General features: G+C 36.4%; 1 protein-coding gene across 2 annotated transcripts; it reads left to right on the top strand.

The window, feature by feature from the left end:
• The first annotated feature begins 2,488 nt into the window (after positions 1-2,488).
• On the top strand, positions 2,489-9,251 carry LOC147325346 (sterile alpha motif domain-containing protein 3-like). 2 transcript variants are annotated; one of them, XM_086299834.1, is made up of 9 exons: positions 2,489-2,828; positions 3,766-3,961; positions 4,131-4,289; positions 4,448-4,535; positions 5,355-5,412; positions 6,845-6,993; positions 7,258-7,429; positions 7,558-7,637; positions 7,742-9,251. In XM_086299834.1, exons 1-9 carry the CDS (start codon positions 2,549-2,551, stop codon positions 8,036-8,038), a joined length of 1,479 nt encoding a protein of 492 aa, XP_086155960.1. In that variant the 5' UTR covers positions 2,489-2,548; the 3' UTR covers positions 8,039-9,251. The 2 variants fall into 2 exon arrangements, with proteins under 2 accessions (XP_086155960.1, XP_086155958.1); XM_086299832.1 differs by lacking the exons at positions 5,355-5,412; positions 6,845-6,993 and having other exon boundaries at positions 2,514-2,828.
• Positions 9,252-13,052: the final 3,801 nt, after the last annotated feature.

The following is a 13,052-nucleotide window of genomic DNA, read 5'->3' as shown; positions in this document are numbered from 1 at the left end:
ATGACATGGACACGTTGAAATTAGTTCTTCAACAGAAAGTAATTGATCTAGATTGTGAATATAAGGAGCATAATATAATAGATCCAGAAATAGATTCTGAAAGTAACTTTCTCTCTTCTTTTGTTAAAAATTGTAATTATTTCACTCAGGAACAATATGAAAAAGAAATTAACCTAGACGGGAAGCTCTCATTAATTCACTTTAACAGCAGAAGTATGTACTCTAATTTTGATTTCATTAAGGACTATTTGCAACAATTTTCTCGCCCCTTTAGTGTTATAGCCATCACTGAAACTTGGTTCAATGTCGATAAAGGAATAGATTTTTGTTTGAATGGATATGATTTAAAATACATGAATAGATTAAATAAGGCGGGCGGCGGGGTTGCTATATATGTTCATAACTCTATAAAATATAATGTTGTAACAACTATGTCTATGGCTATTGATGGAACTTTGGAATGTTTGACTATTGAGATTATGAATGAAAAAAAGAGAAATGTTAAAATAAGTTGCATATATCGGACACCCAGTTCAAGTATTGACACTTTTAATGAATGGATAGAAAAAACGTTTGCTTCGGTGAACCAAAAATTACTATTTATCTGTGGTGATTTTAACATTGATTTGCTAAATCCAACAAGGTTAAAAGCCATTGATGATTTTACTGACACAATGTACAGCTTATCACTATATCCAACAATAACAAAGCCAAGCAGAATAACTTCACATAGCGCCACTATTATTGACAACATTTTTACTAATGTCATGGATTTCCAAACTAATAGTGGCCTGCTTGTCTGTGATATAACTGACCACTTACCAGTTTTTACTTTGTGTGACTGTGATTTAAAAAAAAATAGATACCAAGATCATGATAGCAAAGCGAACAATAAATGAAGAAGCAATTCATGCCTTCAATTTCGATTTAGCACAACAAGATTGGAGTTCGGTGTATGAAGAGTCAGATGTGGACAAGGCTTATGATAATTTTCTAGATATTTTTACTATGTGGTACAATAAACATTGTCCTGTAAACGAACACATGACAAAGAAAAAAAAGATAAAAAGTCCTTGGCTCACAAAAGGAATTATTAATGCTTGCAAAAAGAAAAACAATCTGTATAAACAGTTTATCAAAGTAAAAACAAAAGAAGTGGAACAAAGATATAAAGCATATAGAAATAAATTGACTGATATTATAAGAACGAGCAAACAACTTTATTATAGAAGAAGATTATATGAAAATAAAAACAATATAAAAGGAACTTGGGATGTGTTAAACAACTTAATTAAACAAGGATCTTCTGGAACATCATATCCTGAATATTTTACTGATGCAAATGGTGAAAATCACAACATGAGTAATATTGTCGATGGGTTCAATAAATTCTTCATAAATGTTGGCCCTGAACTAGCAGCAGACATCCCGTGTCATAAAAATGAAAATATCAGCAATATAAAATCAAATCCCTTTTCACTGTTCCTCTCAGCTACAAATGAGCAAGAAGTAATAAATATCACATTAAAATGTAAAAGTAAGTCTTCAGTGGATTATCATGACATAAATATGTCTGTAGTTAAACAGGTTATTCTGAATATTGCTAGTCCCTTAACATATATCTGTAATTTATCATTTCAGTCTGGTTGTTTTCCAAAAAAAATGAAAATTGCGAAAGTAATACCACTATATAAAAGTAATGACAAACACAGTTTTACCAATTATAGGCCTATTTCTCTACTGCCTCAATTCTCAAAAATTCTAGAAAAACTTTTTAATTCAAGATTGGAAAAATTCCTTGAAAAACATCAAATAATAAATGTTGGTCAGTATGGTTTCAGAACGCAAAGAACCACTTCAATGGCGATAATTGAGGCAGTAGAAGAAATTACTGATACACTGGATAAAAATAAATATGCAGTTGGTATTTTTGTTGACCTCAAAAAGGCCTTCGACACAATCAATCACTCAATTTTACTGGATAAATTGGAAAGATATGGTATTCGAGGGAAAGCTGGTAACTGGTTAAAAAGTTACCTAACAGGTCGGGAACAATATGTTAGCATACACAGTCAGAAATAGGGGTACGGAAGGGGTACATTACTGTGCCCCAAGGTACAAAAATGACATTAATACAGTCTAAGGACAAATATTGGACCTCGGGGTAACTATCTGTACCTTTTTTAGCATCTGAAAGGTACATACATGTTCCTTAATTGTGAAAAGTACTTATTTGTACCCATTCTTTCAAAAGATAAAGTACAGGTTGATTAAGCTCTTTTTGATTAGAGGTTTTTTTTTTTTATTCTTTTTGACAGTAATTTATTTGCAACTGTATTGATATAAGCATATATTTTAGTGTTTTTATTTTTTATTATTTTCATTGCTGTTGCTGGTTTTGTATTCCCTGAACCCCCCCCCCCCCCCCCCCCCCCCCTTATTTTTAAGCTGCTTTAAGAACAATGAATTTATTTGAAAGAAAAAAAAGTAAAAATGCATTTAAAAAATTTTTTAAGAGAGTGTTTTTTTTTTAAGTATAACTATTTGGATGAATTGCAAAAAAGCACCCTTATTGAACTCGGAGTGCGAGTTGAGCCCATCCTCACAACATCAAACAAAAAGTAGAAGAAGAAACTCAACGAATAGCTGGTGGATTCTAGAATTTTCTGTAAATGCAGCAGGTGCCATTTTGTTTTATCAACGGAGGGAGATGGATTACGAACTTGCAAGTCCTGGTGTGCTCTGTTCACTTTCAACCGAGGAACTCTTAACAAAAATACAAGAGTGGGGCTTAGATGTCACCGAAGCTGAAGCTCAGCATTTCAGAGGTAAGTTTTATTTAAAGAAAAATGTAGCGTAATTACTAATTATTGGTTTAGCCTAGCTTAACGTATATTAGCAATTTAGCTAGTTTCGGCACTCTCTTAGCTCAAATTATGTCTTTTTACAAACGTTTTTACAAACGTTTCATGTGTAAAGTTGAGGTCACAGTTCTGAAAAATGTGTACACATAGTATTTGTATAAGTTTGAACTTATATATGTGGTTCGGCCACAGTCTATGGGTTCGGTAACCCCTGCGCAGCGGAACGGCGCGAAATTTGATTCCCTGGTAGCTGAATGCAGTTTACCGTTAGTGTATTAATGGTTTAATAAAATCACGTTTTTACATCCATTCCAAGGCCATCAACACACATGGGCGGCTGAATATAACGTCTAAAGGAAATATCTTAACACCGCACTTGTTTAAAATATAACAAGGGTGTCGCAGCTGGGGTTTGATAGTCGCGTTTTAAGCAATGTGGGAACTTTTTCAGCATGTAATCTGAGCTTGTAATACGGTCCTGCGGGTGTTATCGCTATAAGTAATCGGTCTGAAAGAACAGACGGCAGAAACTGTCGGAAATCTGGAGAAAGGAGTCACCTTAGTAGTGAATATTAACAAATTACAGCATTCTAGTCTTTTTTTTTCTTCCAAACTTGAAAGGGCACAAAAGCATGCTCAGACTCTGCTCTCCTGTGTCCAGTAGTCCCAAACAAACATCTAAATTTAAAAATGAAAACTTTGCATATCAAGAGGATTCACTCTAAAGATTTGCTTTATTTTATTTAATTTACTGATTTTTTTAAATGAATATTTCTTTGAACTGAAAGAAGTTGTACAAAAGGTTTTAATGTGTGTGATATACGGTTTTTACCCATGTAAAAATGTGGTGATAAATATTCTTACATGGAATTTAGAGTTTGTACTACCATTTATCTTGCAGACAATGAGGTTGATGGTGACACAGTTGACTGCGGTCTTACTGAGACTATGGTTGCATACCTTTTCCAAGGATCCTTCAAAAAGCAGGTTAAATTCAACCAATTTGTGTCAAGGATGAAGGAATCTTCAGTGACACTGACTCTACAGACTGTCTCTCCAGAAGACTGGCAACCATCTACTTCGTCAACTTCAATAAGGTATTTTCTTATTTATAATGAAGTTAGTATGTCTGAAACATACATGTTGGCTGTTATGCACTTTTAGGATTTAGTTAATATGATCATTGTTTCTACCATATGTATTGTTACTGTAGTGTTTTATACTTCAATTCATGCAATAAAAACAAACGCTTAACTGTTTTCACAGCAATGAAAATACTTTGAGACTACCAGCGTCTTTTGAAATTCCAAGATTTCCCAAAAATCTCCAACTAAAACTGGACAACAAAGAACCGTGCCATAAAAATCCAAGGGACAGACACACAATAATCAGAGTTCTATATGAAGCTGTGGCACAGTATACTATGTAAGTTAATCAGGGTAATGTTAGCTTGTTGCTTTAGAAAAAGCTGAATCTGTCATATTGAAAATAAACGCTACATTACTAAGAAACAATAACTGACACTTGATAAAGTTTGTTTGTCAGCAGTTGCTCTAACACTTATGTTTCTTCTGATATTACAGGTATCCCACAAATTCTGAATATGTGCAAGCTGTGAAGATGCTGGTAATGAAGTATCCTTTCCTCAAGGATCGTGAGGGAAATGGTTATGTAAGTTAAATTTAAAATTTGCATAAGGTTCCTTCAAGATTACAAAGTAAAAGTGAAGCTTTTTTCAATCTTGTTTTGTTAGTAAGACAATCTGTAGCCTCTCAGTAGGTTTGTATGAAGTATGTTTACTGATTCTTTGTTGGGTGTATTTTGTGTAGATTGTTTTTACAGTAACTTATGTTTCTGTTCAACAAGCACACATGGCATATGTCTTTGAGACGTAAATTCAAATCAGAGCGGGCACCACTAGTCGACAGTGAGGCAGTGAGGCGTTGTAAGGAGAAGTTTGGTTCTACGAGGAGAGGGCAGCCTAATAAATGTCAATGAACAAGTCAGAGAAATGTTTGTCAGGTTGGTGTGAGGGACATCTTGAGCTATAAAATGTTCTTGCCTCTGTTATTACATCTAAAACTAAGGATTAGGGATGCAACTGTACCCCTTTTTTTTCAAACCGAAACAATACCAATACTTGGATTAGAGCACTTGCTAATACAAAGTACCAGTGCTAATACTTCTACCTCACAAAATATTATTAATTAGAAGGCGCTAAAAGAGGGTGAACTAGATTAAAAAAACAAAAACAAAAAAACATTTTAAATATGACTCCAAAACTAAAATTTCAAGTTAACAATTAAGATTTTATGTGAAATTATTTCAGAGTTTCCATATTTTAAATATTGGTTCATGGTATCGGTTAACTTTAACCGATACGAGTTCTTTGTGATGCACAGATCGTGTCAGCTCTAATTGTATATTTAGTCTTATGTTGGGTTTCTAATCTGTTTTGACTTTCTCTTCTCACTCTTGCTTTCTTTCAAGGGACCATGCGTCCAAGGAGAGGATTTATTATCCATAGACGCCCACTTAAAGGTCTTACAGTGCCAATTAGAGCAGGGCGATATGGCCAAAAATATTTATCACGATATATATTTGAAAATTTGCGATAACGATATAACTGACGATATAATTGATGCGAGACAAAATACAACTCCACAACATTACTAGCGCAAAAAGACAACCTTCCATTTATTTTCACGTAAACAAGAAGCTGGTTTTTATGTACATTAAAGCTTTATAAAAATGTAACAGTGCAAATGCAAATTCCTTGCTGAAAGTTTAACCCAAAGGCATTTCCAGTAGAAATGGGCTGACATATCCTGAGCATAACCATGTATAATATCCACTGAAGTTAAAAAGAGGTGCTTTGCAACATTAAACTGCAGTGTGCAGTACGCATTTTTCGGACCATAAGGTACACGGGATTATAAGGCACATTAAGCGAAACAAAGCAGTCAGATAAATCAAACTTTATTAAACTCATTCTTCTTGCTTCCTCCACTTCTGTACCATTGATTCATTAATGTTGAATTCTCTGGCAGCTGAGCTATTCCCATGTTGTTGCAGTATATTAATGACTAACCTCGTATTGTGGATGGATTATCTCAGTTGTTCTCCTGACTGAAGTTTGGTCCGTTTACAGCATCCTGCCATGCGATTGCATTTGTCTCTAACCATGAGGAACCTTCACGTTAACTTTTATAAGTGGAAAAGTGTTAGTGTTCGTCCTCCAGCTTCACTGTTTATGTTATGCTAACATAGCTGTGTCGCTAGCGATCACGTAGCACATCATTATATACCAGCTAGCCCAACTTCAGTAACCCTACAAACGTCACTGCTGTTTAGTTTCCTGTCTTCATTTATGTTGGAAGTGATAGCAGAACTGTACGTTTGAATTTTTTCAGAAATCTCTCAGTCAGAACATGCAATATCATGCTTAGGTAACTAGCGAAACTAGCGAGCTAACTTCCGCTAGCTTCCTGCTAACTTCTAACTCCGTTAAATGTAATAACTTTTGTTTTCATGGATGCCTGGAAGTTAAACTTTATAGTTACACCTGGTAAAGCAGCAATGCTGATCGTTTTATTAAAGATCAAAGAATTTAGACAGTTTTCAACTCTCAGTGATGCTGCAGTGTTGTTTGACCTGAAGTCAAATATACGGAGTTTGGGACCCAGATTACTCCCAGATTTAAGAGCATCTTAGTCCGACAAACACGACAATAACAACGGCCGCTTGCATGTTCTGCAAAAAAATGTGCTTTGTTGTGTATCTGACGGACAAACACCAAACCAGTTCCACATCACGGAAGTTGCACCATTTTTACAAACCAACAATCGGCCATGTGCGTATGAAAACAAAGGCACTGCGCATGCGCGTTTTACTCCCATTCTATCGCGATATTTCATTTTCCTATCGTTGCCTAACATTATACCGGTATTACCGTGAACGGTATAATATGGCCCAGCCCTAGTGCCAATATCAGAAGATGCAACCAGATACGATGGTGGTTCATAACCGTGTGCAGCAAACGTTTGCTTGGCGGCAGAAAGAAATTGCAAATGGTATGCCTGTGGAGGATGTGTTGAAGAAGTACCCCTTCTTAGGGATGCCTACTGGTGTAAGTCAGAAAGCTGGATTGAACTTGGAAATAGCTGTCACATTTAACATGTTTATAGTAGTAAATTTTATTTGCCCTTGACCTTGTTTTCTTCATCTGTCCCTCTTTCCTTTTTTCGTATGTTCATGTAACTTCTTACAGTATTGTTGTTAAATTCTATAAAAAAAATAATTATGCAGCACCATACATAATTAATATCAACTTTAGATTATTTCATTTTCATACACTGTTATTTTGTACTGAAAATGAATTTTTTACTTGTAGCTGTGCAACGAACTCGGGTGGATCCAACCAACAACGGGTAATGTAAGCCAGCGATTTCGTGAAGGGCTCTCATGTGTTGCAGCAAAGGTGATTGACCTTACACAAGGGAAAACCCCACTCTACCAGCTCTACCTTGATGCAAGAGAGGAGGCTCTCACTGATGACCTACCGGGTATTTGCTTTTTTTTTTTCTTTTTTTTTTTTAACTTCAAGGCTTCCATTTTATATAATTTTTATAGGTAACTGGAAATGCCAGATAAAATGCATGGGTGATCTTGTGTTTTGTTGTTCTTTTGGCAGATCTTGACACAAGGGCTGCACTTTTATTCCTGCCATACGTCTTCAAGGAGAAACTGGATCTCTTTGTCATACTTGGAGAGGTGTGTGTATTAAAATATTTAGTCTATATAAAAGGAAAACAAATGTATCTTTTGTTAAGAGACTAATATATTGCTTTCCTCTACCTTCTCTTTTGACTTCAAAGGTTCATCCTAAAACCCCCTATCCAACTGTTCAGCTACTTCATGAAGACTGGAAACCAGTGTTCTCCAGAAGCGCTCCAAACATTGTGAAGTTGGATGGCAGTGAAGTGTGCAGAAGCTCGTGTATTTTTGAAGGAATCATCTCTTCTTTCTGCTTGTATTTTGTCTTCAACCTTGCTTATCCAAAACATCTGAAGAACACCCTGATTTTTCTCCAAAAGTACATTGTGAAAATAGATGAGGGTGAGGACCGGCCTCTGCCAATCACAGTCACCAGACAAATAAATCTTCTGTATTGACCACCATGCCTCAGCCATATCAGTGCTCCAAATGTGGCAGAAGAACCTTTAGTTTGACAAAGCTTATTCAGCACATAGGACTTATTCATTCCCATGATGCCAATTTTGATATAACCTGTGGACTCAGTGACTGCTGTTCTTCCTTCAAAAAATATGAATCTTTCAGACGACATGTGTATAGGAAACACAGAGAACAGGTGTTGTGTTAATATTGACACAATGTGGGTCTTTTGTGGAAAAATTCTCATTCCTCTGTTATATGACAACCATTTTCATTCATACAGTGTTAGAGTTGATAGTGAATGGACGTTGCTAAAACCTGGACAGGAAATTGATGTTGCAGCTTATGACACATACTCTGTTGATAACAGTTTGTATGTAACAGTTAAGCAATGTATTTAAGAAGGTAATAAATGTGACAAGTATTTTTGACTTTGTATCTTCAATTTTTCAAATCTTGAGAGGAAAAATATAGGAAATCTGTGTGTAGATACTGAACCTTTAGAAAGACATTTTTGTACTCCTTTTAAGGGTTCTTTTTTTGTACTTTATACTAAGGGTACAATTTTGCCCTTTAAAGTACAGGTTTGACGTGTAAAAGGTACAAATTACAAGGGTACAAATCAGTACCCACAGTTTAGGGTACAGAACGGTACCTTAGAGGGTACCACCCCAGTGACAAGCCATTGTACCCCTATAGGTACATTTCTGTACTTTAATTTCTGAGTGTGTAGGGCATTACCATTCAGAGAAACTTGGTATTACATGTGGTGTTCCCCAAGGGTCAGTGTTGGGACCAAAACTTTTCAATGTATACATAAATGATATTTTTGATGTTTCTCAAGTACTTAAACTCATACTGTTCGCAGATGACACCAACATATTTTTCAGTAGCGATGATTATACTGATCTTGTAATGACTGTAAACAGGGAGCTAAAATTAATAAAAAAATGGATGGACATAAATAAATTATCATTAAATATAAATAAAACTAAAGCAATGTTTTTTGGTAATTTAAAATATAATATAGAATTACCAATTATCATTGAAGGTGTACCAATTGATAATGTGAGTGAAAACAAATTTTTGGGAGTTATAATTGATAACAAAATTTCATGGAAACCCCACGTCAGACACATAAAAACCAAAATTTCTAGAAGCCTCGCAGTTTTGAACAAAGTGAAACAATTCCTTGATAAAGATGCACTTCGTACTCTGCACTGTACCCTGGTTCTTCCATATCTTACATATTGTGTGGAAGTGTGGGGAAATACATATAAAAATACAACTAATCCATTAGTCACAGTACAGAAACGAGCACTGCGTATTATTCACAAGGCTGGTTATCTAGAACATACTCACAAATTCTTTCTTCAGGCAAAGTTACTTAAATTCCAGGATCTGGTTAATTACAATACATCCATAATTTTGTATAAAGCTTTTACTAAACTTTTACCGGCAAATTTACAAACTAGATTTGAAATTCGAGAAAAGGTTTATAATGTGAGAGGCTTTGGAGAATTCAAATTACCCAGAACTCGAACAACCCGTAAAGGCTTTTGTGTGTCTGTATGTGGTGTGAAAATCTGGAACAGTCTGAGTTTACAATTGAAACAATGCAAAAATATTCATAGATTTAAATTTCTCTACAAACAGTTGGTCTGGTCACAGTATACTCAATGATGGGTTTTAGTGTGCTCTGTAATGTCTGTCCTCTTACCATTGCTGGTATGGATTCCAAAATAAAAATAAAAAAATAAAGTGTGCGTATGTATGTACATATATGTACTTGTGTGTGTAGATATATATGTATGTATATGTATGTGTGTTTGTTACTGTGGCGGAGGCGTGGCCCCGGGCGCAGCTGCAGGGGAGGAGTGGAGCGGAAGGCTCATCAGGGCGGCGCTGCGAGGCCGGTAAGAACAGCTGATGTTGTTTATGGACTGATGATGGTCTCCCTCCGCTGTGTTTATAGTGAGACGAGGAGGAGCGGCCAGGAGAGAGATCAGCTGGGCTCGTGAGCTGTCAGACTGTGTGACTGAGTCAGCTGTCAAAACAACAAACACTTGAATAAATGTGGAAGTTGGCTGTACCTACCTGTGTGTGCGTGTGTCTGTGCCTGGTGTATTCCACAGTTACTTGTAGTTATTACTGCCTGTTACCTGTGGTAATGCAATTTATAATTTATATATTCTGTATTCAGTTATGAAGGCTCTAATTGTTGGTTGCGAGCTGCCGCTTAGATGCTTGTATCTGCCCGGGGCTGTTGATGGGTCTGTATGCAATGATGGGCGTAGCTGCGGGAAGTTTATTGTTTTTTTTTTTGTTGATGAGTGAGTATAGGGGTGGGATTTAATAAGTTTTCTTCGTCCCACTCCTTTTTCAGGCAAGTTTTGTTTTTTGTTTTGTGTATTTTATGTTCAATATAGGTATTTGTTGTGCCTGAAAATGAATAAATAAATGAAAATGAAAATGAAATGAAAATCACAGCAAGTTCAGCCACTGTTGAAGCTGAGTTCAAAAACATAAAACATGGCCTTTTCAAACATGAAAACTTGCCTGTTCGAGTCGATCGCTTCATTGCTCGTCATCTTTCCTTCATCGAGGGAAATATGCGGATTTGTTCTGCAAAAGAAAAGATCAAAGATGAGGCAACAGTGGGATCACTGAAAGTCACAGATGCCAATTCTGGATCCATGACGACTCACAGTGCAGAAGACAAAATAAAAATGGATGCTCACCCGTTTGTGGGGTCTGATGCTGCCACAAACATTCCTCCGGCTGATGAAGATGCAGTTGAGAACTGGCGGGGCCTGACTGTTCCGCCCAAAAAAAGGAAGAGGACTTCCTACCTCTCTCCATGTACCGAATGGCTCCATGCAGATGAATCATTTGGGGCCAAAAGAGTGAAGGTGGGATTATTAAAAAAATGGAAACCTTCATCAGCCTATTAGATTAGGGGAATCAACAATCTCTGTGCTCAATACCTGTGCATTTGATGCATTTTTTCAGTGCTTATGTTGTGCCTTCTGTGACAGCTCCACATTTCAAAGTGCTGTTCTGAAGGACAGTGAAAACCCAGTCCTGCAGCTGGTGGAAGCTATTGCCACAGATGGTGTGACCCAACAAATCTACAGGAGGAGAGCAGAGCTGCTTAGTGTAATGTTTGAAGCTGTCTCGTTGAGGTCTGGTGCGATTCAAATCGATGCTCAGTGCAATATCTCCGCTGTAATTGCTAAGACAATGAGGAACATATCAAGTGTTTGTTTTACCAAACACTGCTCTTCACAGCACTGCTACCTCAGCAAAGGGATGACAAGGGAAGTGCCATTTGTTTCTCCTGCCATCTCTGTTCTCAAAGAGTCTGGTATGGCACATCTTGGCACTGCTGTGGAAGCAGGACTTGGCCTACCTGAGTCTACCTGCCTCGGGCCACTCTCCAATCCATCTCTGTGTCCATCACAATTCAAAACAGAAGACAGCACCACAGGAAATGAGCTCTTTGCAGGGACAGTTACTCACAGCTACAACATTGGAGATATCGTGTGGATTGATACTGATCTTGCAAACCAAACAGAATTTCCATTGAATGAATTTCCCTCCAACCTGGTTCTCCAAGGAAAGTTGTTCACTTTAAGGGGAATTAATTGCTTTCCATGGAAAGATGACCAGTGATGGTTTGGGGCATTACACTGCATACTGCAGGAGAGCTCCATGTGTGTGGGAGTGCTATGATGACCTGGGAAATGGAGTGACAGGAGCATCTGAAAAGAACAAAATACAACCCCATGCTGTGTTATACTAGGGGTGGAGGAAAAAATCGATTCTGTGTAGTATCGTGATATTTTGTTTGCTAACAATGTATCGATACAGGAACAGCAGAAATCGATATTTTGTTACAAAAAAGTTTTTGTGCTCTAACTTCAGAGCATGTTGATCCTTTTTCTGAGCAAAAATCCTGACATTCCTTCACTGTCCAAATGTGTTTAACTTTTTTTGGCAGCAATAAATATGACAGTTTACTTATTTTAATTTAAGACATGTTTTATTTTAATTAAGTTTAAAACTTTTTTTATTTAATGTAAAATCATATTTTGTTTTAATTTACTTTCAAATTCTTCAGTTGCTGAAGGGGCTGCATAGTTTTCATAAATTGCATAGTTCAGAATAGCTATAAGTGTACCAGATGGTTGCATTCAGTTAAGTTGGGCTAGACTGTAATACAAACCGTTCAGTTTGTCAACAATAAAACTGACTGAAATGAGAGACTGAGTGTGAGACTTTGATATTAGATTAAATGAATATTGATAAAGTTTACCTTTATGTACAGAATCTAAATATCGCAAAAATTATTTAAAAATTGCAATAATATCGTATCGTGCGTTAAGTATTGTGTGTGAATGTGTGTGTGAATGGGTGGATGACTAGATATGTAAAGCGCTTTGGGGTCCTTAGGGACTAGTAAAGCGCTATATAAATACAGGCCATTTACCATTCAAGTATTGTGATAATATCGTATCGTGGGATGTATGGTGATTCCCACCTCTATGTTATACACAGTATAATGAGTGCTGCCTGCATTTTTCTGTTTTATTTGGTTCATTACAGTTACATGTGTTCAAATGGCTAGTGTGTGTTATCAGTAAGTTCAGTTTTGCATATAAAGTTAAAGTTCTAAATTAAAAATCTTTTAACACTCTTTTGTCAGTCTGATGTATATTTGCTTTACACACCCATTCACCTTCACCTGTAGCCTTGAAAGTAATCGTTCCATTCTTCTGTCAATAATCTTTCTGTATTTGTTTTGTGTTGACCTCGTGGCTTAAGTCAGGGGTCAGCATCCTTTTCAGTTCAAAGGGCCCCTTTTGCCCCTGCTGCTACAAAACGTGTCTAGAGCCTTAAAAAAAAGAAAGCGCTTATAAATATCTAAAAAAAAATGAGTTGTTGTATCGTGTAAGCTACAGAAATGTAAATAAAAATGTTTATCTTTAGATTTTATAAGAAAATGAATCA

The sequence above is a fragment of the Aulonocara sp. 'chitande type north' Nkhata Bay genome, linkage group LG7, assembly GCF_057382095.1.
Source record: "Aulonocara sp. 'chitande type north' Nkhata Bay isolate Kocher_YH1m ecotype deep benthic linkage group LG7, A_spYH_male_GT1.1, whole genome shotgun sequence".
NCBI classification, from domain to species: Eukaryota; Metazoa; Chordata; class Actinopteri; order Cichliformes; family Cichlidae; genus Aulonocara; species Aulonocara sp. 'chitande type north' Nkhata Bay.
Note: the sequence above shows the minus strand (reverse complement) of the source record. Positions and strands in the feature narration are given on the sequence as shown.

What these genes read in the sequence shown, in the direction of transcription:
- LOC147325346 (XM_086299834.1), top strand. Translation starts at nt 2,549, where the DNA reads ATGAATTGCAAAAAAGCACCCTTATTGAACTCGGAGTGCGAGTTGAGC. An exon ending in TGAAGCTCAGCATTTCAGAG is followed by an intron (nt 2,829 to 3,765) that starts GTAAGTTTTATT and finishes TTTATCTTGCAG; the next exon opens with ACAATGAGGTTGATGGTGAC. An exon ending in TCTTTGTCATACTTGGAGAG is followed by an intron (nt 7,638 to 7,741) that starts GTGTGTGTATTA and finishes TTGACTTCAAAG; the next exon opens with GTTCATCCTAAAACCCCCTA.